We start from the raw sequence: 25,394 nt of genomic DNA on the forward strand, positions 1-25,394 counted from the left end.
ATTGGAAGGACCCTGACTGTTCCCTGTTGGTCTGAGAGGGCTTGGCTTTGACCTGCAGGTCATGATGCGTGGCCCATCTTTTTATCCAGACTTTGCCTGTGCAGCAGGGGCTGGTGAGAGGAGCCAGGGTTGAGTTTTCACCATTGGGAGTTTGTTGATCTAACACTCAAGGGAAGAGTCTTGACACCTCTAACTGCAGACATTTGCGTGCTCCTTAGCGCCGAGATGTCATCTCTGTCACTGCACCATGCAATGTCTAAGTACCAGGTTCCATCTAATAGCAAATTATGGCAGCTCAGAGCAGAGTTTGTGGAATTGAAGCAGCTAAAATCAATGGTTAGAATGTGCACCCAGCCCCCTTGCTCCCAGGGTGTGACAACTGTAACCGCCTATGCTTACTCCCTCTAAGGCTAGGGCTGGATAATAGGTCATAGCTCTGTTCTCTGTTGGCTTTACTGGAGCTATGCGAATTGATTGCCAGCTGAATTTTTGACCCTATGTGAAAATCTCTTAGAGATTCCTCTAACCTGTCTGATCCTCTGAGTGGACTGAGTGAACCCAACCCAGTCTTGAAATAAACGTGCCCAATCAGTGCTGTGACTCTGTCAGAATTTGTTTTGGGGGGTGCAGTAGGAGACACGAGGCAGCAACAACTATTGACCTTTCAGAAGCACATTGGATCAGGTTAAATGATTTCCCCATGCTGACAGTGAGCATCCTTCCCTTCAAGAAACCTGTTCCTTGTCTAGTCTGTATCGTGTGCGCCAGCATCTCTGTTTCAGTGCAGGAGCAAGAGAGGTTTGTAGTGAGAACGTTACAAGAGATTCCAGCTGTTATCATATATAACAGGGACAGCCCCAAGGGAAATCACACCTCTTTCTGCAAATTATTTACCTACTATTGTTACACTTAATAGCTAGGATTCCTATAGATGGGATTAAAGAAAAAAAATTTCTCTCTTCAGTTTACTCTGCATTTGGCAGCACTTTGTGTAGCCAGTTTCACTGTCTCCCCCGGGTAGTTGGTCAGTAGTTTCCCTATTCCTGTATGAGTCTCGTCATCCATCAATAAAGGAGAGAGAAACATCTCTTAAAAACTAGGAAATCTTTTGTAAAAGCACAGGCTAGGCAGGAGGATTCAGGCTGGTGAGGTACCAGAAACTGCTTAGTATCGGGGTAGCCGTGTTAGTCTGTATCCACAAAAACAACAAGGAGACCGGTGGCACCTTAAAGACTAACAGATTTATTTGGGCATAAGCTTTCGTGGGTAAAAAACCCACTTCTTCAGATGCATGGAGTGAAAGTGCTTGTTACTTTATTTAAATATAAATCCTAGATTTCACACTGATGCTCCTTCAACCTGGCTGCAGGTGACAAATGCCTAGAGCCACTGGAGTTTGCTCTGGAGACTTGAGGAAGGAAGTCGTGAAGTGCTGGCTGATTTGTGAGCCTGGGCTTGATTCTTAACAACTGTAAATAAACGATTTTAATCTGGAGTAGTCTTGTATTGTCCGGCGGAGCATTCCCTTTCCGTCACCCATAGCCACCTCCAATGGTGTGCTCCCTCTCCTGTCCTCCATAGCAGACCCCACATGTCCAGTTATCTGGATTCGTGCAGGATCCAGGCAGTTATGGCTGGGCCTTATCTGGAATGCCCATTAATCTGGGCGCTCAAGGGGAGACACAGCTTTATTTATTATCCTATAGTCTTCACAAGTTGAAAAGCTTACAGTGCTTTGGCCAAACGGCTCGCACATCTGAGTCACTCTTCATGCAATATTTAGGGCAGCCTGGCACAGGCAGGGGATTTGCTGAAGGAGGAGCAAAGTGTGCAGAGTAATAAAAAATGAAATAAATAAAATGAAGGCAGAGAAGCTTTCCAGTAAGAGCAATAAAATCCCAGATTATTAACATCACAGAGGAGTCTTAAAAAATCCTGTTCAGAAGGGGTCTCTACCTCCTACAGTGCCTGCTTTGTTTCTTCCCTGTTTTTTCCCTTAGTAGGCCCATTTGCAGGAGCATATGATTTCTCAGTGCTTTGAGAGGTTCAGCTCCTGCTTATTCCCCACCTGAGGTCACAGTCCTGTGTTTGACTTGTCAGCTGTGAGAATGATTCCAGTGTCACAAATGGAGAATTTTGGCTAAAGGTGCAAAATGGAGCATTTGGGAGAGGCTGGGTTCCCAAGAAGGCTTGTCTGCATTCGGTGGGACTGTGAATTCTCCATTGTTTGGACTCCTTGTTCCAGTCTCAGTAGTAATGCTGCTTGCAGTGCTGCAAAGGAATCCTAAAGCAGTGAAAATACCAGGTGGGTGGGAAGGTTCAAGCAGGACACACAGTTTAGATTTAGCTGGAGAACCAAAAATGAAGGGTTTGTTTGCACAGCTACCTTTGGAGACTGGCTTGTGGAGAGACCTTAGAATTGGACACTGCTGAGCCTAGAATCCTAGCCCTGATGGCTGTCGGTGTGTCAAGAGATCAAATTCCAGCAAACTAAAAGGGGGAGAGATGCTGCCGGGTTCATACTCTCCATTCTTCACCTCTTTATCCAAATAACGGTCTTTCTAGGACTGAGCGGGCATTGCTTAGTTGATTAACAGTGCCGCTGTTCTGTGTGTGTGAGCATGAGAGAGTCTGTCTCCCTGAGTGAGGGTAAGGAAAAAGAGGTGGCTATTTTCTGCCCCTTCTTCCTGAGACCTGTTTGTGCTAGAATGACTGTTAACCGGCGGGGATTCAGCTTTCACAGCTGAGTTTAAAATTACATGAACTTCGAGCGGCAGCTCTGCCACTGACCGGGTTTACACTGTAATGATTTTTCAAGTAATGACGACCACATGGACAGGCTTCACATGAGACCAGCTTGGGTCCAGCTCTTTCAGTGCAAGATTCAACATGTTTTTCCACTTTAGTCTGCTTTTAATTAGGAATTCGTTGAAAATTATGAAGTTTTTCTCCCTGTGGCTCAAGCAGAGTTTTTTCATTTGAAGTATAAAAGATCCCCTCATGCACATAATATGCGTGTTACACAAAGACTGACTGTACCAGCTAGAGAGAGAAACTACACTCTTCTCTTGGCATTTATACCTGGTGATATGCCATCAATATTCTGCCAATTGTGTCATGTGGAAGAGAAGCAGACTTCAGTTTCAGCTGCTGCTCCTTTTCCAGGTGTGACTTGGGGCAGCTGCTACTGCTGACAGCATAATTCTGTTCCGTTTGGGGTCTCTAACCACCTCATCAATGAGCCCCCAGTAGCTCATCAAGCAATATGATTACCCTCTGTTACGGGTGGTTTGCTTTCTCTTCGTTTCCCCAGAGGGAGAATTGTATGTGCAGTGGAGTGTTTTGTACTGGTAGGGCTTTGGCTTGGTAAATACGTCATGCACATGTTGTTTTGTGCTCATGCTGAAGGACAGTTGAAGTGTGCCTGGCACTTGGAGTGGAAGATGGTGAGTCTGTGATATGTTTCCTTCAGGAAGTAAGGACTTAATTCCACGGCTTTGTAGGTTTCCTTTGTTCAAATCCTAAGTGAGATCATAGGCATTCTTGAATGCCTTTGGAATAGTTTACTATCTTTTATAGTAACTATTTTGGAGGAGTTCCACATTTCCATCAAAATAACATACTTACGGTGCTTTATTGTGTAGTCTGGGTGGTTTCAAGGTGTTGTGTTAACATGCATGATCTCTTACAACTATTTGCAGTCTTGGTCAAGGAATACAGACAGTCTTGACGTGTTTGGCAGTTGATTATTTATATTAAACATTGATGTTAATCCAGCAGCTCCAGACACATGTAACTTTACCATACCCCTTATTCACAGAGAAAAATATTTCCTATAGGCCAAGGTCATTTAAGCAGCAAATATTTCAAGAAATCTACTCATGGGATTGTATCTCCCCTGTGAAGGTTTGGTTAGCTGTTGTCAGGACTTGTTTGGTGTCAAATGTTTTGGTGTGATTGGCCCTTTGAAAAAGCAAAGTCCCCCCCCCCCCCCCCCCCCCGTATCTGTGATTTGTCTGTTGGGGGATTTCTGTAACATCCTACCAAGAATGCAGTGAGTATAAATCCCTAAATGAGACCATTGTTAGTGACACGTATTGAAAGCGAAATATCCTTTTCGGCATGTCCGTGTGTATGATTCTTCATGCTGGTGGTGAATTAACTCGGTGACAGCTGTGGAGAGTTCACCGTTATAGGCTCAATAAACACTTCATGAACACCTAAATGATTCGGCAGCCCCGAGGCACCTTGGCATGGTAGAAATGAAGTGGCCATTTGTGCCTCCCCTTTTGTGGCACAACGCACAGGGAACAGGCCGTACGGGCCCAAAACATTGTCCCTGTTCCCTGGTGAAAGGCTCTGAGTGTTACTGTGGTACTTTAAGCTCTGCAGTGTGGTTCCATTGGGCTTTCTACCTGGCAATCGTTTTGATTTAGGCAAGATGACGTCTCTCCCTTTAGGTAAGGGGCATGTGGCTGAAGACTGTGGGTGTCCATCCTTGTGGTGTTTCCCCTTTCTGATTAGGTTTACGCTGAAGGCACTCTGTCCTTCTCCAAACCTCAGAGCCCGAGAAAGAGGGAGCAATGCAGTGTACCATAGTGCAGCCATTCTTTCCCTATGGGATGTGTCGGAGAGTTGGCTTGATCCCCCATGTGAAGCACAGCGCACGTTCAGTTTGGACTTTGGCTTCCTCTGAGGCATCAGCTACTGGTTCTTGCTGGAGGTGGGATCCTGGATATTATGGACCGCGGGCCTGCTCTAATATGGCAGTTCCTACCTTCATTTGGTCTCAAGATGTGCACAGAAATGTTATAGTAACAGGGTGTAATGGAGTCCAGGAAAACAAAGAAGCTAAGACAGGAGCCCCATAGTCCAGAAAAAAGAACAGGAGTACTTGTGGCACCTTAGAGACTAACAAATTTATTAGAGCATAAGCTTTCGTGGACTACAGCCCACTTCGAGATTCTAATACAACTGACCTGCAGCATGTTTATTATGCAGCCAAATTAGCACCAAGAGCTATTTAAGTTGCATTACTGCAGTCTGGTATGTATTATGCTGCTCTGTAACAGTTCTGAGAAAATGTGATTATCTTCATCGTGGAGTTTGACCATATTTGCTTTCCATTATAAGTGAAATATATTGGAATCCATTTCTACTTATAAAGTAGGTTTCAAATGATAGATAATGGCAATGATTAGCATGGGGAGCCTGCTGTTTTTTCTTTTAAATATCAAAACTCATTAGGTGAATTTATCTGTAGATGATTTTCTACACATCTCCTATCTTAACTATTTGTCTCCTAAATTGCTAGTCATGCTCTGCATTGGTGGTTCTACTTAAGGTGCAGAGAAGGTATTTTTGTACTGAAATAAAAGTGGAATCACACTTCCAAAAAAAAAAAAGTTTAATTATTAAAAATGTGAAGTGCATTTGCATTTGGCCGAGCCAACACGAATGAGTAGTAGGCTGAGAGAGGCAGGCTCAGTGGGAGACTCAACAGAGGGACGCACTGCAGCACTCCAAGTTCAGATTCTGTGGTGAACTGGAACTTTTCTGAAAGACCTGTCTGCTGCAAACCTTTCGTTACAACTAATGCGTTAGATCTACGTAGCACTTAGAGACTATCTCCTGAGTTTGCCACAGACTCCGCCTGTTCCGTTTTGCTCTACATTAAAGTGTATCTTCAAGAACTTCCCTAATGTGGGAAGTGTGTTCAAAACAGAACACTTTCTCGGGGCGATGGGGTAGAAGGACTTTAGGCCTCTCCATGGGGCTGTGCCCCCGAAAGCTGCCATATTGTGCATGCTCATTGCTTGAGAAAGTCAGTCATGGCCTAAACTGTGTAGGGGAGTCCATCCATAGTCCTGCTATACAAACACTGTATCTCCTCTTTCCTCTTGTAGCGCCAGACCTCAGGGCTGTATTCAGCGGCACAGTGGTCTAATGGATTGAGCTCAGGACTGGGAAACAAGAACACCTAAGTTCTAGGCCTGAACTCTGGGAAGCTGGACTTCACCTAATGTCTGTGCCTCAGTTTCCTGTCTCTGAAAGAAGGTTCTGGCTTACCCGCCTCAGTGGGCAGTTGAGGTTTGGCGAACATTTGTACAATGCTTTGACGTTGAACGCGCTGTCGTTACAGCTCTGTGTGCAGCAGCCTGTCCAGGGCTGCCTTCATGCCTCATCTCTCCTGCGCGTGTCTGCCCAACTACTGCTATAGATCTGTGCACCAGCCCCGGGGAGATCTTACAAGCTACACGGCCCCTTTTCAGTGCCTTGGAGCCCTTGCCACCCTGACCCATTGCAAGGAACCCCTTCCTGCCTTTAAGCAGAGGACTGATGTTTCAATATACTACTTAGCAAGGTCCCTCACACTGCTACAGCTTCTTTCCCATCCCTGAAAAACCTCTCAGCATGCCAGTCCTGGGAGAGCTCAGCTCCATTTTCTCTGCGGAAGTATCAGGCTCCATATCTCAACTAACTCACTTTGATATCAGTGCATGGGATGGAACATTGTTTACCTACTATGCCTTTGGTTAAAATCTAGAGTGATTGGCCCTGGAATTAATAGTTACATTTCAGGTCAGCACGTTACCGGCAGATTTAAACGAATGTCATTATGTAGCCAATGTTTATTCTGCTCTGGTGTCAGTGTGGGGACGCCTCCAGCCATACTCCATACCTCCTGTGCTTTGATCCAGTCTGATCTCACAGGCTTAGTGGGGTCTGTTCTGAGCAGTGCACTGCCTGGCTGGGCGCTCCAGGAAGGTGTTTTGGGGATTCGGTTGGTGCTACTCTTCCCTCTGAGCCATTGCCCCAGCGTGGTGATGGGAAACAATGCTGTATTACAGAGAAGATGCAAAACCAAAGTCCTGATCTCTTGTGGTCCTTTGTAGCTCTTACGGCACTTTTAGTAAAAATAGTGGAATTGCCCTGATATGACCAAATTCCAAATATCTTGCCTCCCTAAATTCCCCCTGAGCTTCCCATTGTAAATTGATTCCTCATTTCCTGTCCTAAACTGGTATTGTGTTGCTCTTGTGCGAGCAGCAGCCTGAGAATGGATGCATTTCAGTGGTGGGAGAAATCTCTCTTAGCTCACCCAGGTGCTCGGTGTGCAGTGAGAGCCTGTTGTGAAAGGTGTTCCATAATGGAGGTTCGTACTGCTGACCCTGTGAAAAGGATATGGTACTCTAGATTGACTGGCATTTGTTTGCAGGCATTCCAGATAGAGACTGACTAGACGAGGCATCAGTTACTCCTCTCAGCTGGCTAGTGCCATCATGGCGTGTGGAAATTCCCACCACCAGAGAGAGGGAAACAAAAATAACATCCACGGTTGGAAAGAAACATTCCAAGACTTGTTGTTCCTTCTTTGTTAGGTAACAAAAAAATCAATCTAGCCTTTCAGTTGTGCCTAACCCTGCCTGTTAGCCCATTTAGCAGTGGAGTGCTTTAACAGTCTAAGTAATGGATGGCTATTGTTTCCTGCTGCCACCGTAGGAGCCACTGATTAACCAAGCCATCTGTGTTTTGCAGGTTGTGTCATTACTATTTCTGGACGCATGACCTTCACGAGCAATAAATCCATGGAGATCGAGGTCTTTGTTGATGCTGATCCTTTTGTTGATGAACCTAAAGAAAGATATCGAGCTGTCAGTGCATTCTTTACCTATGTATCCCTGAGCAAGGAGGGGAAGCCTCTACCTGTTCCACAGCTGGTGGTAAGAATTCTTCATTTAAAGAGCTCAACCTTCGTGCTATGTAATGTGAAGCCCTGGGCAGTGGAGCAGCACAGGAATAATTACTCATTGTAAGGTCTTGCTCCCTTTTGGTGCTTTCTGGTCGCCCCCATTGCCCTCAAAAGGGTGATTTGGGCTATTCCTGTGCTGAGGCTAGAATCCCTGGAATGAGCCAATTTTCAAGGGAGTCATGGTGCTAGGGAGGATGGAGCCTGCCTGGCCAGGGGGCTTCATGTTTGCTGTACATTTCCTGTTCTTAGCTACTCTGGTCAGACTTGTATTTGTGCTGGACTGAGCAGGTCTGGTCAAAAGCCCACAGGCCCTTTCTGGCATCTCCCCATCTTAAGCCTGTAATTTTACTGCAGAATAACACAGGAGATCAGCGATAGAATATGACCACATTTGGAGCCATTTACTCAGCTTTGGCTAACTGGCCTGCGTAGCCACAGTGATTGCTAGGAAACCAAGGAGTACACTAGAAAAAGGTCCCAGCAGGCTGCCTCGCTATCACAGTTTTGATGCCCGGGGAGGCAAAAGGCAACTGTCCTCCCTTGAGACCTGTGCCAAGAGGAGCCACGCCAAGGTTGTGCAGTTCTCCAAAGCTGAGTCTGCAGTGTGTTTGTGTGTGTGTTTGTGTGTGGGGGGGGTGTCTGGCTGAGTTTGCAGTGTGTTTTGATCCACCTTTAAGGGGATCTCTCACTCACAGCCAACTCCAGGTAGTCACCCACTCCCACCCCCCACAGGTGGCCAGCTTCTGGAGCCCCCGGGCAGCAAGGTAAGAAAGGGGCTATTTACAGATGACGCTCCCAACACCAGGAGTGGGCAAACTACAGCCCGCTGGTCGCATCCAGCCTGTCAGACATTTTAATCCTGCTCTCAAATGTTTGATTTTCCCTGTTGTGATCTGGATGACTCCAGAGGTGCGAGAGCTCCTTGGAGGGTCGCTGCTGCAGCACAAAGGGATTTAGAAGTGTCTGTAGCTGTTCCTTTCACTTGAAATGCTATGTGGAGGTTTGTCTTTACTAAACACTTAACTAACACAAAGCCTTTAAACAGCACTTCAGTACATGTCTCTTCTAAAAACAAATGTTCGGCTCGTTGCTTCAAGGTTACAAGCTTTTCATTTCTTGTTCATTAACTACCAAATATCTTATAGACGTCAGCTTTCTATGTGCTGTCCTTAGGGTTTTGTTGTCCAACAAGACCTCTTTCCTTCCTCTTTCCTTCAATTATTCAGCAGAAAAATATAAGCGTAAATAAGAGTTTCCAGAGCAAGCATCTGTCTTGCCAACCTTCGAAATGAATCGATTTAAATATAAACATTGTTTCACATTTTGAGAATCTGTTGAATTCACCTTCATTCACTTTCCTCCCTTGTTAATTGTAAAAGCTTATGTAGGGATTTGAATGTCTGAATGAAGCGAGGAATCTGGCCCCTGGAACCTCCCGAGCTGTAGCTCATCCATGTCTGTGCGTTGATGCCGAAGCACCCCCTTCCCCATTCGCTACTGTCAATTCTCCTCCAGCCGTCCTGTCTATTTTTAGCTCTCCTGATCCATGGTTCTTTGCTGACACATAATGCAGCACTGCTGACTTGGAGTTATTTCTTGATTTAATATTTTATTCCGTGTAGATCTCCTCCTGTACTCCAGCATTTTGTCGGCTAATTATAACTTAGCCGGCAGAGTAGTGTTGATATATTTTACACACCTGTATTTGCATGTTGTATACATTTTTAATGTGCTGCTTGGAAGAAGCTTTACTTCCTGATAGCTGCTGCTCTCTAATGCTTTCTTTGAGTGGAGCTGTATATTAACAGGTATGAGGGTCTCTGTTTATCACTGTTATCACATACATGTGTAAGGGGTCCTGTATAGTATTTTTGGGCTGGTTTCTGTAGGGTTCGTATATTGTTTGTTTTATCTGAAAGACAAAAAAATGGAAGCAATGAAACACCTGTCTCACCTCGTAACTTGCTATACAGCAGCTTGGAGCAGGGGACCTAGCGTGGGGTGGTTGGACACTGAATGACACTCGCCTGGTGTCCTGGGACACCAAACATCACTTTCACCTTGCCTGGGTTCATTCGGAGCCAGCCACGCTCATGGAGGTTCGGGCCTCGGGCAGGCACCACAAAACGAGAGATGTGCGGAGTCTGCACTTGCTGAAAAGGACCTGGAGCACTGGCTGTCAGCCTGGCTTGTGACCCTGCACCCCATAATGCCTCTTGCCCTCCCGTAGCAGCATGCAGTACGCTGCCAGGTCTGGACTCCTGAGCGTTCCCCTACCAGGAGGGTTCTGTCAGACCGCCTGGAGCTGGTTTTGGCACCACAACCCCCAGTCCCAATCCAGGGGGATTTTGGAGTTGGGGAGGGGTGTGACTGGAGTATGCTGTAATCTTGGGCTGGTTTCGATCAGCCCTGCTCCCGCTGGAACTGGGTACTGCAAGGAGTCTTGTAGGCTTTGGGCCCAGGTTTACTAGGAACCAGTATCAATCATATGGTGCTTGTATGCTTTTGGACAGAAAGTGTCTGGCGCCTGCAGGGATTTCCGTTCCCATAAGGTGTGTCTCTGTAGTGCTTCAGTTACCTCACTGCATGTACTTCCCGATTAACTTTATTGGGCTTGAAGGGAAATCCTCCAGCAGCAAATGAAAGGAGGTTCCCAAGTGAGGACATATTGTAGTTATGCACTAGCAATCGTCGGAGGTCAGTGGAGCTCTCAGCATCTCATCCATCCTAATTTCTTGCAGGTGTCAGAATATCACGATGGAAATATAAATGCTGTAATGTTTGAAAAGCTGCAGGCTAGTGATGGCAAATGAACTTTATTATAAAATGAAGTGAAATGATCTGAGGGTCTGATCATATCTTACCCTTAAATCTGGAGTGAATCTCTTTTCTCAAATAGAATTACACCAGCATGTGATCAGTCAGGCATTTCCTTGTCTGTACCTTGCAGAGTGCCCTCTAGGGGAAAGACAGAGTCACTGCTAGTACAGGTGAGCCACCTGTACCAGTTCCTGGGTGCTCTGGCTTTTGTAAAGTCAGAGCTAGAAAGTATGAACAACAAAAACTAATAGACACACTCCATTTCTATAAAAACAACAAGGAGTCCGGTGTCACCTTAAAGACTAACAGATTTATTTGGGCATAATCTTTCATGGGTAAAAAAAACCCCTCACTTCTTCAGTTGCATAAGTTGTTACCCACGAAAGCTTATTCCCAAATAAATCTGTTAGTCTTTTTAAGGTGCCATCAGACTCCTTGTTGTTTTTGTGGATACAGACTGACAGGGCTACCCCCTGATACTTGACTCCATTTCTGTGGGGCAATAAGTGTTTGTAGTTTGGCCAGCTGTACATCTTTCAGTTCAGTGATCTGTCCATCAGAAAGAAAAGGCAATGAGTGAAGAATTTATTTCCCAGTCTCTAAATCTAGAGGCTTTATATAATTCCAGACACTCACATTCCAGTATCTGGTAGCGAGACATGCTGCAGTCATGTATTTGCCTCTTGAAGATACAATACTGCAGATTTAACTTGCCCAGTTTTAGAGAAGGTAGAGGACTGTATGGCGTAAAGAATGAACCGTAAGATTTTCACCACTGACTGAAGTGGTGTTACACTGGTGAAAAGAAGTGTGCGAGAGGGGAGAATTGGGTCAATTTTATCTTAATGGGCTGCAAAAATCCCCTCTGGTTTGCTTGCGGAGAGTTGCACTGATGTTTTTGCTTCAGACCTTTGCATTGTTCTGGTTACCGTCTTTAGCTGAAATTAAACTCCATGAGATCTTTTTCCAATTGCTGAATCATTGAAGGGATGCAAATGTTACTAGAATGAAATGTGCTACTTTCTGTGAACTTCTTCCTTTGAATATTACAGGAACTTAGTAGAATTTTGACATCCCAAAGCTCATGATTTGCTCTGTGCTACCGTGAGCATTATCCTGATGCCTGGATCAACACCCACATAAAACGATTCCCAGGCTGTTTTTGATGTTGTCTAACTGATCTCCTACTTCAAGTTCTTTTTGCATATTTAATACTTTTAAAAGAAGTGCTGTTTTACAAAATATGTGAACTTCCTGGTCCTGTTCAGATCTTATTTTCCATCTCTAACCTCAGATTTAACTACTCTTAACAGCCAATTAATTAGATTTCAGAGTTCTAATAGTCTGCCCTTCCCCCACCCAGCTGGAAAAGCATAGCTGGCTGTCGTGAGAGATAGTGGGGGAGACAGCACCGTACTCATCCTGCCTGCCTGAGCTCTGGATTGCAGAATGTTGAGTAGACAAGGGCATATGAAGCAGGATCACCCCTCAAAACCATCAACTCGTACAGATTGTCTTTACCTCTTTACATAGCAAAGCCTTTAATGCGCAATCGTATGCAATGGTGACCTTATCTATATTGACACTGTCACCCACAATGGGTCTCCTAAAATTATGCTGATTAGCAGTTGCACAAAGGTGGCGTTCCTGCTGGACATTAAAGGATGCAGCTCCGTGAGGTACTTTATCAGCCAATTCTTTCTAGGCAGAACTGAGAGGGGTTTCTCCAACTGAGATTTAAAAATAAAAGATTTGTCACTGTGCTTATATATTAAAATCCTGTTCAGGGGCTGTGTGAAACTGCCCAAATCCAGCATTTCAGTGAGCTATAAGCGGCTTGATTGGAACATGTCCATAGTGGTGTACGTCAGGAGTGAGTACCTCCAGTGAAGTCAGGGAGTTGCCCCAAGGTGAGAGGAGAATCGGGGAATGATCTCATGTGTTCTATGATACAGAAGCACACCAGAGGTGAGTGAAAGGGAGTTTCTGCCCTAAGCTGAGTTTTGTCTGCTTGTTCTTCCAGGCAGCTAGTACCTTTGTAGAATCATTGGCTGTGGCCCTTTTCTGCCAATGACGTGAACATTGGTCAAAATACATCAAGAATATGACTTGTGTAGGAATTGCATTCATATGAAATCCACCAACTAGGGCGCATGAAGCTTCTGTTAGATTGTCGAGGCACAGCCAGCTCTAATGAGCCTGTCCTGTTACGTTGTAAAGGGGCCATTTGAAGTTGTGTTTGTGTTTTCACACTGTGCCATCACCGGGGTGTCGGATGTGGCTGTCCTCTCACAGACATTTTCAGTGTTTTCCCACAGGGAAAATACTTTTATACCAACTGTGGAGATTTTAGGCACCAACTAGCTTCATTTGGATGAATTTGCCTTTGTCTGTCAAGTTAGTTTCGTTGCATCCTGTTGACCTGTGCCATGATACAGCAGAGGGCTGCCCTCAAACTTCTGAAACAGGCTTTTTAAAATGTAGCTGGCTTAGGAACACTGAGCGTTCTAAAAGAGCATTTTAGGAAATAGATCCTTCTCCCTTCCCCGTTTCTCTCCCCACCAGTCATCTCAAGTCTCTATAGCAAACGGTCATTATCGAGCGGATAGTTGGCATTTATATAGCACTTTACAACCATTCTCTGATTTGATCAGAAGACCAACACTGTGCAGCCGGTCTGTATTACTAGCCCCACTTCCTGGATGGCCGAGTGCCTCAGTGTCTGTCACCGAGAGCCAGGATTAGAATTTTGGGGATCCCTGACTCCCAATCCTGGCACAGACCCCTAAGCAGACATCCCCTATTCTTGATGAATAGCTGGAATTACCCACTCTGCAGAGGGCCTGCACGTGACCCATGCTCTCCTTAAACCCTCTTTGGAGGGCTCATGTGGGATTTAAGCAATGATTTGGGGGGATTTCACTCTGTGCCCATATTTGGTCTCTTTCTACCCATGGAAAGAAATATTAACCACACAGACTCAAGACTAACCACCTGGGATTGTTTGGCTAGAGTTTGGGTTGTTTAATGTGCAGCATATCCCTCCTCCAAGTCCCAAGAGGAGATGTTTCGCTGGACTGTGCTTAGCCACTGGGATTGTTGATAGCAGGACCACCTTGGAAACATGCATAGCACGTTACTTTAAAAATAAAAATATTCTGGAGAAGATGTACTCTCTTCCTGCAGGCTCTTTGGGTGTGATTAAGAGCAGTGAGTGCTGTAAGTGAGCATTGCATAGCACTACCGGTGCGTTCATCCAGCAACAGCAGAGCTCAGAGCAGGGCTCCTTTAGCAAAACCCCAGAAGAGGAGCAGAAGGTCTGTTGGGTTTTAACGTTCAGATTAGGAGCCTGTTTTGTGAAATATAAATAGCAACTTCATTATTGTGGGAGTTTATATTTCAGCAGCATATTCTCTCCGTTGGCTGCTCACAGGGGTCTGCTTTTCTTAAAAAGAGTTGCTGATGAGGCATATGAGATTAGTTACCACTCATAAGAGCATCTTTATTTTAAGAACTGGGTTGAGGGTGAGATCAGCCTCTTTCTCTGCTTCGAAAGTCCCCAATACGAACAATTTAATTCAACCTTTACACAGTGATGGGAATGGGATATTTGTGCAGCAATGTCGTTAGCAGGGAGTTCCAGCATCTTCCATGTTGCCTCATTAGCCCTTGTTCCTATAGGAGGTGTGGCCATGTCAATTCTGGTGCCCTAGCAGGCAGCGATGTGGCATCTACTGTCCAGTGCTGCTCTGCTGTCCCTCAGAGGTGCACGAGTGGGTATTTTACCACATGCTAAACAAAAGCTCTTGGGCAGTTTCTGCCCGGAGTTTTTCACATAGGTCCTGGCTGGGAATGGTGGCTTCCAGCAGCTAACCATCACTAGCATGCTTAAGTCCCCCGAACGCTAATATCACAGTGTATTTCACGTGCCTCGTGATAATACCTATTTGCAGCCATAGGGCTAAATTCTGCCCTGCCTCTTGCCTGGCACAGCAGGTTTGCACAGGGTGCAACTCATTGCAGAGCTCGGCCAGTACCTTGCGTGCCCTCTCAATTAAATATCTGAAATAATCTGGACACAAGTTTTAATTGCACTCATCATCCAGAGACGCCTTATGTTTCCCATTATAAACTCAAGTGAGGTTTCTCTGCATGACTTCACTAATTAAAGAGGTCTGTAACTGTCAGGCTTACAGGAAATTGTTCTGCCCACCCCTGGAAGCCCTGATCAGCCTAGACAGCCATTAATTCTAAAACAGACAGGCTATTGACTCTGCTAATTGTGAACTTCATTACTTATTTCATGTGCCAAGTTATCAGAGTGTGTTCTCAAATCGCGCACAGGAAAGGCAAATGCCAAAGCGCTTTGTTTGCAAGTTTCCTATTGGAAAATGAGAACAGTGTTTTCTACTGTCGATTAGTCTTACACCCACACGCAGTGGGGTCAGGCTGGAGACCATCTGGGAGATGAGAATTCTGGGCCAAACTCAGCTGCGCTCACTAAGCAGGCTGCCTTCCAGCCCTGGGGCAGAGCTGGGAGCATTGAACAGCACTCTCAAGGGACCTTTGTAGGAGGCAGCACCAACAGACGCTAGAACCTCCAGCCCTGCTTGTCTGGAAGTCTGGGCTGGCAGCTTAGTTAAGTGGATAGGGCAGCGTCTGGGTCTGGACCCTTGTTCTGATCCCATTGCTGGCACTAGGTCCTGTGACACTGGGCAGTTCTGTAGCCTTTCTGTGCAGCTCTGTATTTTACCCATCCCTTACTTTGACAAACTGGAAATTAGACACAGATTTTTAAGTGAGGGTAAATCCGCCATTGGAACAGATTACCTAGGAAGGTGGTAAATCCAGCCACCTGGAGTCTAAGTCAAGATGGTCTGCTCTTTACAGGATGCTGTAACTTGTCCATCAATAGTTGGGCTTGATGCAGCAATCACTGGGTGAAACTCTGGTCTGTGTTATGCAGGAGGTCACACTAGTTTATCATAATGGTCCCTTCTGGCCTTAAAGTCTGTGAAATTGTAGATTTCCATGTATTACTTTGAGATCCACCCCGCTCCCATACTTTTCCCTGGTATATTTACTGCCTAATGCCAAATGGGAGCCAACTCAGATGGTCTGTGATGAAGAGCCCTGGGGATGAGCTGTGCTCTCTGCAGCATGGGACTGTTAGCCAGACACACTTGGACTTGTCCAGAGACTCCTTCGCTTGCTTTCTCTGCAGCTGTACTTGGCATTCTAAAAATGCATGTCTCTTCTAAAAAGAGAGTGTGTTTTATAGGGAGGAGGGGAGTGGCCTCCCGGAGCCAGCTGGAGCGTGGGTGGCTGCGAGGTGGCACTTCATCTCCCATTATTTTGTCAGTGTAGCAAGAGAAAAGCAGCAGCAAAGTGGTGGCTTCTGAGTGTCACTTGACTAATGTAAAATATCCACAGGTGCTAACAGGATGTAGTCCGTGCTGCAGGACAAGCTTCCTCCTCCCCACAGGGCAGATTCTGGCCCCCATCTCCCTGGAGGGCAGCAAGGTGAAACAGGCGGCTCTGGCCAGGGAAGGGCTGCTGTCTTTCCCTCTATTGGGTCCAAGGTAACGAAACGGCCTGCTGCCTTTGAAGACCTTGGTCTAGCCTGCACTGGGAATTTTCAGGCCCTTAGCTTCCACTCGATACAGCTGTAGGCCAAGTACCACCACCTCAGGCCTTTTTCCCCTCAAGTCTGAAAAATTGTAGTGTGGACTCAGCCGTACCCTGGCTGCGTGTCCTTCTGCGCCCCCCCTACCCCCCCTCCCCCGATACCACTCCAGCCAGAGCATGTTACTAATTGAGAGTCAGCCCAAACTCGGCCTTCCGTGGTGCCTGTCGAGGTGCGTACGCAGCTCTGGAACAGCAGCCTGCTGGAGTGCAGTATAGCTGGCCCCGTGTGCCAGACGCTTCAGCGTCACGGGAGGATGCTGAATCCAGAGGGGAGCCAGGTTTTTTTGGCTCCCCGGTAATGAGCATCTGCTCTGGAAAGGAATGTTCTCGCTTACTTTGTAATTGTTTGTATAAAACAGCTGGTTTTTACATCCGTATTATTCTGTCCAGTGGAAAGGGACCTCAAAAACCTTGTGTACTGCAGAGAATGTGAATGTGATCCATCTAGTGCTGGAGTGGACAGGGCTGACTCTGGCACAGCGGTAGCATGGTATGTTACCGGGCAAGGGAATCAGAGTTTGCCACTCCAGGTCAGATGTTTGCGGCTAGCCAGCAGTCTGTGTAGGAAGCATGTCTCTTGCTCTGTGGCAATCCTCCTGTCCTTGCCCTGAAGCGCGTACAGTTTAACTAGAGCTACTGGCAACCCCAAGGCCAGAGTTTCCATTTTAGCCGATGAGGTGATTCTGGTGCTTGCACCAAATCTCCACTGAGTCTCTCTTAAAACCTCTAGAGTTCACCTTAGATCTGATATGGGACTTGCCCTGCTGTGTGTGTTGAAATGTGCCCAAAGAGAGAAACAAAATGGTGGTTGGAGTTGGTGTTAACTTTTGAATGAAATGAGACAAAAAGTTAGCACCTCCAGGTGTTCCATCAAGCATGATTTAGTTTCCACACTAGGTCATTAGGGGCAGTGTGGGCAGATGTTACATCAGCAAAATATGTGGGTGAAGATACTTTTAACAGCAAAAGAATGACAAGTCCCCTTGTGCTGTAGCAGATAGCAGCGTTCTGAGTCACTCTCGGGTCATTGGTGGGTGACTCTGACATTCCACATTGATCTCAGCCCCATATGTCTCAGCTGCAGAGTCGTGCCCCTTCCTGGCAGGCCCAGAGCAGCCATGTCAGATGCAGCTCCTGGACCTGACTGGCAGATACACAGATGTATATCTTCCGGGCAGTAATTCAATAATTAATCTGCATTGTTCCCATGTAGTTCAGGATTATACATTTTTAATTGATTCTCCCAGGCAATTGCACCATGTGCTGCATTGCCTTTGAATTTTTGCCATGTGCTAGTTGAGGGAATTTGGGGGTTGGTAACAGATGCCCACCATTAGTATTACTAGTTAGAACTTTAATTTATAAGCCTTCAAGGGCCTGTGATTCTCAGTCGCCTATGAGAGGTAACAGTGTCTTTGATGTTAAAATCCTAATGTCATGCAGGTGGGACCATACACTATTCTCCTGAGTCTTCGTTGTTCTTTGTGCATCTGAGTGCTTTTCTGTTCCCACCTTATATTCTTAAATAAAACATGATCTGGCTGTTGAAGTAACTGCTGATATAGCATACTTGGGTTTCTCCAAGGCATTTGCCCTAATACCACATGATACTTTGATTAAAAAATTTGAATTATATGGAATTAACACATTAGATGGATTAAAAATTGTCTCACAGACGATCCCAAAATGTAGCTGATAATAGGGAAGTATCAATAATCAGGGCTGTTTCTAGGAGGAGGACAGCGTACTGTTAATTAATTGAATCACCTGGTTAAATGGCACAATCCAATAAAATGTACTTTAATACAGGCAAATGCAAGGTAAATGCATCGGGGAACAAAGAATGCTGATTATAGATACAGGATGGAAGGCTGTCTCGGAAAGCAATGAGTCAGAAAAGCATTTGAGTGTCATTGTAGATAATCCTCCCACCGTGAGCTTTCAGTCCAGTGTTGTGGCGAAAAGGGCTAATGGGGCCCGTGGGTGTATTAAAAAAGGGAACATCGAATCGAGGTAGGGAAGTGGTCTTGCCTCCATACACAGCATTGGTAAGATTACTGCTTGGATACGGTGTCCAGTTCTGGTGACCACACTTCAAGAAGGATGTGGAGATACTGGAGAGAGTTCAGTGGAGGACCACAAAAATGATCCGGGGGCTGGAAGGCTTAAGGAGTTAAATGTATTCAGTGTACTGAAGAGAAGGTTAAAAGGTACTTGGTCGTGGTGCATAGGTGCTGCTGATGCATGGAAAAGAGATCTGATAGTGAGAAGCTTTTCAACCTTGCTGACAAAGGCACAAGAAGATTCAATGCAACTTTGATATCAGATGCAGCTTGCTAGCAGTGAGGGTGATAAACATTGGAACAGTTTACTGGGGAGGCAGTGGGCTTACCAGCTCTTGGAGTCTTTATGACAAGATTAGATATCTTTCTGAAAGTTGTGTCTGGGAGAGGTTTGCAGTCTGGGGACGGTGGACATGGGTGTGGGCTGGATGTTTGTGGTGGTCCCATCTGGCCTTGGAGTAGGGTGACCAGATGTCCCGATTTTATAGGGACAGTCCCAATTTTGGGGTCTTTTTCTTATATAGGCTCCTATTACGCCCCACCCCCTGTCCCGGTTTTTCACACTTTGGTGTCTGGTCACCCTACCTTGAAGTCTCAAGCTTCAGAGCTTCAGCATGTCACCTGCAAGGGTCAGGAAGGAATTCTCTTCTCCCCCCTCTCCCCTCCCAAAACACACATTTGCAATCTGGGTAGTTGTTTTTTCCACCTTTCTCTGAAACATCCAAGATCGTCCACAGCTAGAGACAGGATGCCAGTTGGGGTAGGCCAATGGTCTGGGCTAGTCCAGAGAATCCTATTTCTAGCTGCCCAGCTGGTGTCTTGCTCACATGTTCAGTGTCCAGCTGACTGCCAGTTTTGGGGTCAGGAAGGAATTTCCCCCCAGGTTAGATTGACAGGGACCCTTGGGGGTTTTCACCTTCCTCTGCAATGGGAGGCCCGGGTCACAGGCTGGGATCCTCGACGCATATCTCACCTGATTTGAGCCCTTGCTGTTCCTGAGGCCTCAATCTCTCCTGTTCTCAGCCTGGGACACACAACAGTTACTCTCCTGCTGACTAAATTGTGTTAGTTTAACAAACCTCACTGGGCTCCACATCGGGGTGACATGTTATGGCCTGTGAAAGGCAGGAGATCAGACTAGATGATCTCATGGTCCCTTCTACCCTTAAGCTCTGTGAAACTAGTGCACTATTTTCCCCTTAAAGATGCAGTTTCTTTTCCTGTGCAGTGAAGTCAGTCGCCTCCAGTTCCCCCTTGAACTGATGCTTCGTGGTTTGATTTTTGCCCTTGGCAGTTCCTTCCATAATTCAGGTACCAGTGGTAGGAAGCAATGTTTCCAGGGTTGCTCGGAGGGTAATCCCCTCAACTTCAGCTCAGGGGAGAGGTCGCTTATTGTTCAGCATTAACTCAAACTCTCTGCCGGTTCTGCAGTAGCCTCCTGGTGAGCAGCATGCAGATGCTCGTCTGTCCACGCAGGCTGTGTGCTCACTGCCTCCTGGCCCTGGGGCAGCCCCACTGTTCTGGGGTAACAGCTACCTGAGATTGTGAAGGTGTTTAGTAGCTGCTGTTGCCCTTGCGTGTTGTGCTGGCTCCCATCAATCCTCACACAGTGACTTAAGAGCAACACAAGGTCTCTCCAGTGAGATTCTGCAGCGAGCCGGCCTTTCTGTTTTCCCCCACCTGTCCCCTGACAGACTGCCGATGGCAGCAGGGGCAGAAGGCACTCCTCTTAGGGTGCTGCCTCGATCGCATTGTCAGGCCCTATCAACCTTCCAGGTTGGGGCGAGGTGAGGGAAGTAATTGTAAGTGGCCATCAGAGGCACGATGGCTATTAGCAGTGTAGACACAGGGATATGTCCAGTCAATTGCTAGACGGATGAGGCTGGTGGCAAAGGACTGAAATCCTGACTTAATTTGGCTCCCATTGGGGGAGAGGTGGCACTGCTGTGTAATAAGCTAAGAACACTGTTTTTTGACCTGGTCCATGGGATATTTACTGTATGATTGTCCTGGACTAAACCCCTGGGGGGTTGGGAACCGAACAGGAAGGAAAGACAATGACTTGAGATAAGACCTCTCTCAGCAAATACCAGGGGGTGGTTTGAGTCAATGCAGGAGCCTTTTGCTTTGACTCTACCCCCTGTGAGCAAACGGGTTTGGGGCAACAGGTCCCACCCTGGGAAACTAAGGGCCTGTATACACTAGAAGCGCCAGTTGTGCAGAGAACAGAATAATGCTGTCAGCAGCGTAATAAAACCACCTCCCCAAGAGAGGCTTATTCACACCCCAAGCAACGTAAGATAGACTGACACAACCCTTGTGTAGACAAGCCCCGAGACAGAGGGCTGCGGTCTGGATTTAAGGACCGAGGAGAGCCAAGGTGAACCCAGATTGCGGAGTTTGGGGTGTCTGGAAAGTTAGACCTGCCTAGAGTTTCTGCTAAGGAATGGCGAGCCCCTGCATTTACTGCTGGTCACAAGCTCCAGACGGGAAGAACTGCAGGTACTGAGTCCAGCTGGCTCTGCTGGGTATCCATGGTGTATGCACCGGGCGCTTTGCAGCCCGCGGCCTGGTCTGAAAGCGGGAGAACCCCGTCATTCCACCCCAGGAGAGGTGAAGGCACAAGGCCGGAGCTCTGAGTGGACAGAGCTGCAGCTAGCCCTGTAATGGTGACACCCATGTTTGGCTGCCCTGCAGCCTTTCCCACACTCCAGCCCGAGTGCTCAGGGATGTATCCAGTTTCCTTCTCTGAATAGATGTGGGTGACTCTAATTGTTCTCAAGCTGCTGTAGGAGTGGTTCTCCCTGCAAGTGCAGCAGTGTTCACTTCCCAGAGCACTTCAGCTAAATTAGTCATGTTTGTTTACTTGTTTGTCATTTACAGCCAGGAAAGCCAGTAATGGAGAGCAGAGCCCACGCAGAAAATAAGCGTCTCTCTCCTCTTACCCAGGGCCGCTGTCCTGTCAATTAGTTGCTGTTGCTACCTGTATTGCTAGGAAAAGCTTCCCATTGTTTACAATGAATGTAGGCTAATGATTCCGCAAGGCGCATCCTCGAAAGCAACAATCCAGTCACACTGCTGCTCTTGTGGCTGAAAAACAGGGCCAAGATGATGCATAATAAATACATGTAATCCATGAACATCCCCTTTGCTGGTTGCAGTAAGCCATGAAGGGTTGGCCTGCGTGTCTCTGCCACTGACAGTTTTTTCCGCCATGGCACATTTGGCATGTGAGATTTGTCTCTGCACATGGTGTTGGGATACTCTTGGCGTGGAGTACGTTGCTTGGGAAAGCCGGGTGAGACTCCGGTCTGAGATTTCACTGGTTACTGGGTGACACCCGCACTGCACCTTTTTTGGCGGTATGGAGAGCGTGTACTGGGAAGCCCCGAGCCCCAGTTTAAGTAGCAGTGTAGACTGTGAGGCATAACTTAGGCAAGTAGAATACAGACACGCCTGAAGGGTTTGTAACCTATGTGGTCCCCAGTTGCCCAAGCCGTGCAGCCCATCCGCATGGCTGTTTTCACCTGGGTAGTGTCCTGCTGTCTCCCTGCTGCTGGAGCCTTTGCCCACCCCAGGAAAAGCACATGGCATCGGGAACAGCTCTGGCAGGGGGGAAAGACTCCCACAGTGGGGAAAGGCTCAGCCTCCCCCCTGCCAGAGCCTTTCCCTGTCACGTGTAGCTAGCCTGCTTCTCACTGCGGCGTGGAGCTACCCCGCTGAAAGTGGGGTGCAGTGCAGATGTAGCCTTGAGGGAAAGCTCATGAGTTTATCCAAGTGACAAGGGATTGCAGAGACACAGCCTAGATCAGCCTTCGGCTGGAAACTTAAGCCAAAGCTTTTAAGGGGTTTTTACTCAATAGCTTATAAATAAGCAACCTGCTTCTGCCCCACTCCCGACTCCCATTTACTGGGCCAGGCCAGACATAGCAGCCTGAAGAAAATGCCCATCCCATAGACAACACTGAAGGGGGAAAAATCTTAATAAAGCGTCTTGGAAAAACCAACTCCAGATATGTGGTTCTAGCGTGCGTTTCAAAAGAACTCACCCCAACGTTTGAAATGCGCTGGAGCTGCTGTTACAGTGGCTGGCATGGACAGCTTGGACCTGGGGGCGTGTAGAGAACAGTTTGAGATGTCTATGGGAGGAAGGATTTGCTATAATGGTACCTTCAAAAGCTGTCTAGTCATTTTTACCAATAGCCTCTTACTCTGAAACATCTGGGAGCAAAGACTCCCTGCTCTGGTTTGGTCTCCTAGCTCCTGCAGGATATTTTCACTGTACACAAACTTGTTTGTTGGGCTCCAAGAGGTTTGACTTGTTTCTGGTAGAGCCAATAGCAGAAACATCAATGTGGACCTCGCCATAAGGTCCTAAAGGACTTGATGGAGCCAGAGGTGGGTGCTCTGGGGAGGCATTATGGGTTGATGATGCTACTAAGTTACACATATGCATAAGGGTTTGCAGGCTTGAGTCATTGGACTGCAAGTTCCTAAAGTCTGGAGTTGTGCCTGGCTCTGTCTGGAGAAGTGCAACATTCACCCTGGTGCTATATAAACGAGAGAGAATATGATTTTAATAGTCTCTTGCTGCTAGCCTCTGGATTGTAACCCAAAATCGTTTAGAACTTTGCTGATGCATTTCTTCATTCTGAAATGAATTTGTTCATCCAAATCATATTAGCAGGGTTACTTACAGCCAAGTGTTCTGCAGAGTGGTTATAAAACCATGTAAATTGTACCTAAAGTGTAACACATTCAGTAATTTATAAAATGAATGGCCATGAAGATGTTATCCCATCAGGGACTTGGCAGCATGTGCTTGGCTAAGAAATTAAAAGCTGCCATACGTGTCTGAGAAATTGATTTACCTTCCTGGCTAACCCACTTAACAAACACTTCTGTACGTAAATAAGTGAATTCCCTGTAACATTTGACAAACCTGCACTCTCGCTGCCTTTTAACTTCAGGAATCACAGGCTGCTGGCTTCCTTGCGGCTGCAGGATTTCCAGGGCTTTGATTTGGTGATCTACTTTTAAAAAGCAATGAAGGGCCACAGATCTTAGTTCAAAACAGAACATTCCCCTCCTACAAAAGTGTCTTTGCTGCCTGCATGGGAGGCTGAGGGCTGTACTTAATGAAACTCTGGCACCTTCCATTGCTCCTGCGGTTTTTGTGCGATTCCCTTGGAAGCGTCTCTTTAAGAAGGCGCTCTCCTTTTAGCACTTGTTGGCTGTAGATCAGTTTGCTGAATATCCTCCATCTCTGAACTGTGGAGAAATAAGCATGTCTGCCAGACAGAGACTGTCTGTTGCTACCTCTGGCTTGCAGTGCACTCATTTCTCACCCCCACGGTTCATGGAAGAGCTTTCTTGAATTAAATTCCTGCATAAATTCCCCAAGCCATTTCCTGTGCTTGTTCTACCTGGGGCGGATGATCGGATTCCTGGCGATACTTTCTACTCTGTTATGCTGGAGTAAATGGGAGTAACTCCGTTTGACTTCAGTGGAGTTACCCTAGATTTGCCCTGGTGCTGCTGAGATCAGAATCCGTCCCGTAGTTTGCAAAGTCCTTGGGATCTTCCAGGCTGGAAGGGGGACTAGAATGTTGATTGAATTGTTATGAAGTCGGCTAAGAGCTCACTGTCAGACTAGCCAGCATCCAAAATAGAACAGAAATAATACTCAAGTCTCTGATTTTCTGATCAACAGGTAGAAACTGAAGATGAGAAGAGGCGTTTTGAAGACGGAAAAGGGAGATATCTTCAAACGAAAGCCAAAAGGCAGGTGCAGATGCAACCGCTCACTCAACAATGACCCTTCATCTTGGACCTAAATATTTACGGCAGAGCCACCTAGAAATAAACATATCCACTTTAGAAATATTTACTTGGACAAATAAAACAAACCTTTCACTAGTGTTGTGTGAAGTGTTCACAGAGCCCTGTGTATTCATTGATCCTGTAGCTGTGCAAATGGATGCAGAATTCACTCTGTGCTGCAGAATTGTACTCCAGAAGATAAACTTTCCTTTTTTTTAAGGAAGTGAGCCTTTCAGATGTGACTCGTGTTGAGATGGAGTGTTTGTCTTTTTGCGTTCACACGTAAACTGAAACAATCATTCTGAAGTCTGAGCTGTGCCACCATTTGTCACAATTGAATGTTAAATCTGAACCGTAATGATGCCAATTTTAAATCAGTTTTTGAATTGTTAAACTATTGATCAGTTTAGCAGAAACATCCAGTCTAATATGTTTGTTCCATAATTCCAGGCAAACTGCTGTGCCTTTCTGGATGCCAAAGGCCCATGCTAGCTTCCCAAAGGCCAATTTCTGCAGTACAGCTGTTATCAGTTTTTAAAAGCACATTGAATATGTAGGAGCAGCATAAAATTGGATTTAATGTCCAAGTAAATACTACTAGGTTACTGTACGCAGTGTATTATTTATTCCGACACAATTCAATAAAATGGTTCCAGTCTGCCATCGGTGGAGTGGCACAGAAAGCAACGGGCATAGCAAAGAATACACAGGGCCTTGACGCTTTGTAATGCAGTGTTGATCTACAGTATGTCCTAAAATATGTACACCAAAGCTTATTTATAATACTCAAGTATAAATGCTACTCAGTATTGTATGGGACTTCCATTCAAATCTATGTAATATTTATGTGCACATCGAAGTTATTTAAGGTGCACTGTGACATAAATAAAGTTGGTCGGTCGTCAGTTGAAGAAAATAATAGGGTGTCATTTTTCTTTTCAGAAATTGTGTGTGGTCTAAATAATTATTCCAAGAAGGTGTGCCAGGAGTTTTCTCTTCAGGGTTATAGTTGGGTTAACGTGCCCATTGAATTGAATGGGAAATGCCCCTTGAACAGAAGCTACGGGACTAAAATGTGCAGTGCTCTTCATGCTGAGTGTCTTGGGCTAATCCCTGTGGAATTCATTAGCGTCATTACATGTTGTGGTTAAGGGTTAAGAAGCTCCCATTAGAAGCTGCATCGAAATTATAACTCTAATCTCCTCAATAAACCAGGTAAAAGAGGCGAAAACACCCAGCCTTGGCAG

The 25,394-nt window shown here is 46.2% G+C and overlaps 1 protein-coding gene across 7 annotated transcripts in view; it reads left to right on the forward strand.

Annotated features, from left to right (window-relative positions):
- Positions 1-25,063, forward strand: part of ACOT7 (acyl-CoA thioesterase 7) — a 103,738-nt gene extending 78,675 nt beyond the window's left edge. For all 7 annotated transcript variants that reach the window (XM_008173705.3, XM_065575318.1, XM_042859124.2 and 4 more), the window contains 2 exons: positions 7,540-7,724; positions 24,038-25,063. In XM_008173705.3, coding sequence (XP_008171927.2) covers positions 7,540-7,724; positions 24,038-24,142 — 290 coding nt within the window. In that variant the 3' untranslated portion in view covers positions 24,143-25,063. The remainder of the gene's footprint in view (positions 1-7,539; positions 7,725-24,037) is intronic.
- The last annotated feature ends 331 nt before the right edge of the window (positions 25,064-25,394 follow it).

The sequence above is a fragment of the Chrysemys picta genome, chromosome 21 (genome assembly GCF_011386835.1).
Source record: "Chrysemys picta bellii isolate R12L10 chromosome 21, ASM1138683v2, whole genome shotgun sequence".
In the NCBI taxonomy this organism is placed as follows: domain Eukaryota; kingdom Metazoa; phylum Chordata; order Testudines; family Emydidae; genus Chrysemys; species Chrysemys picta.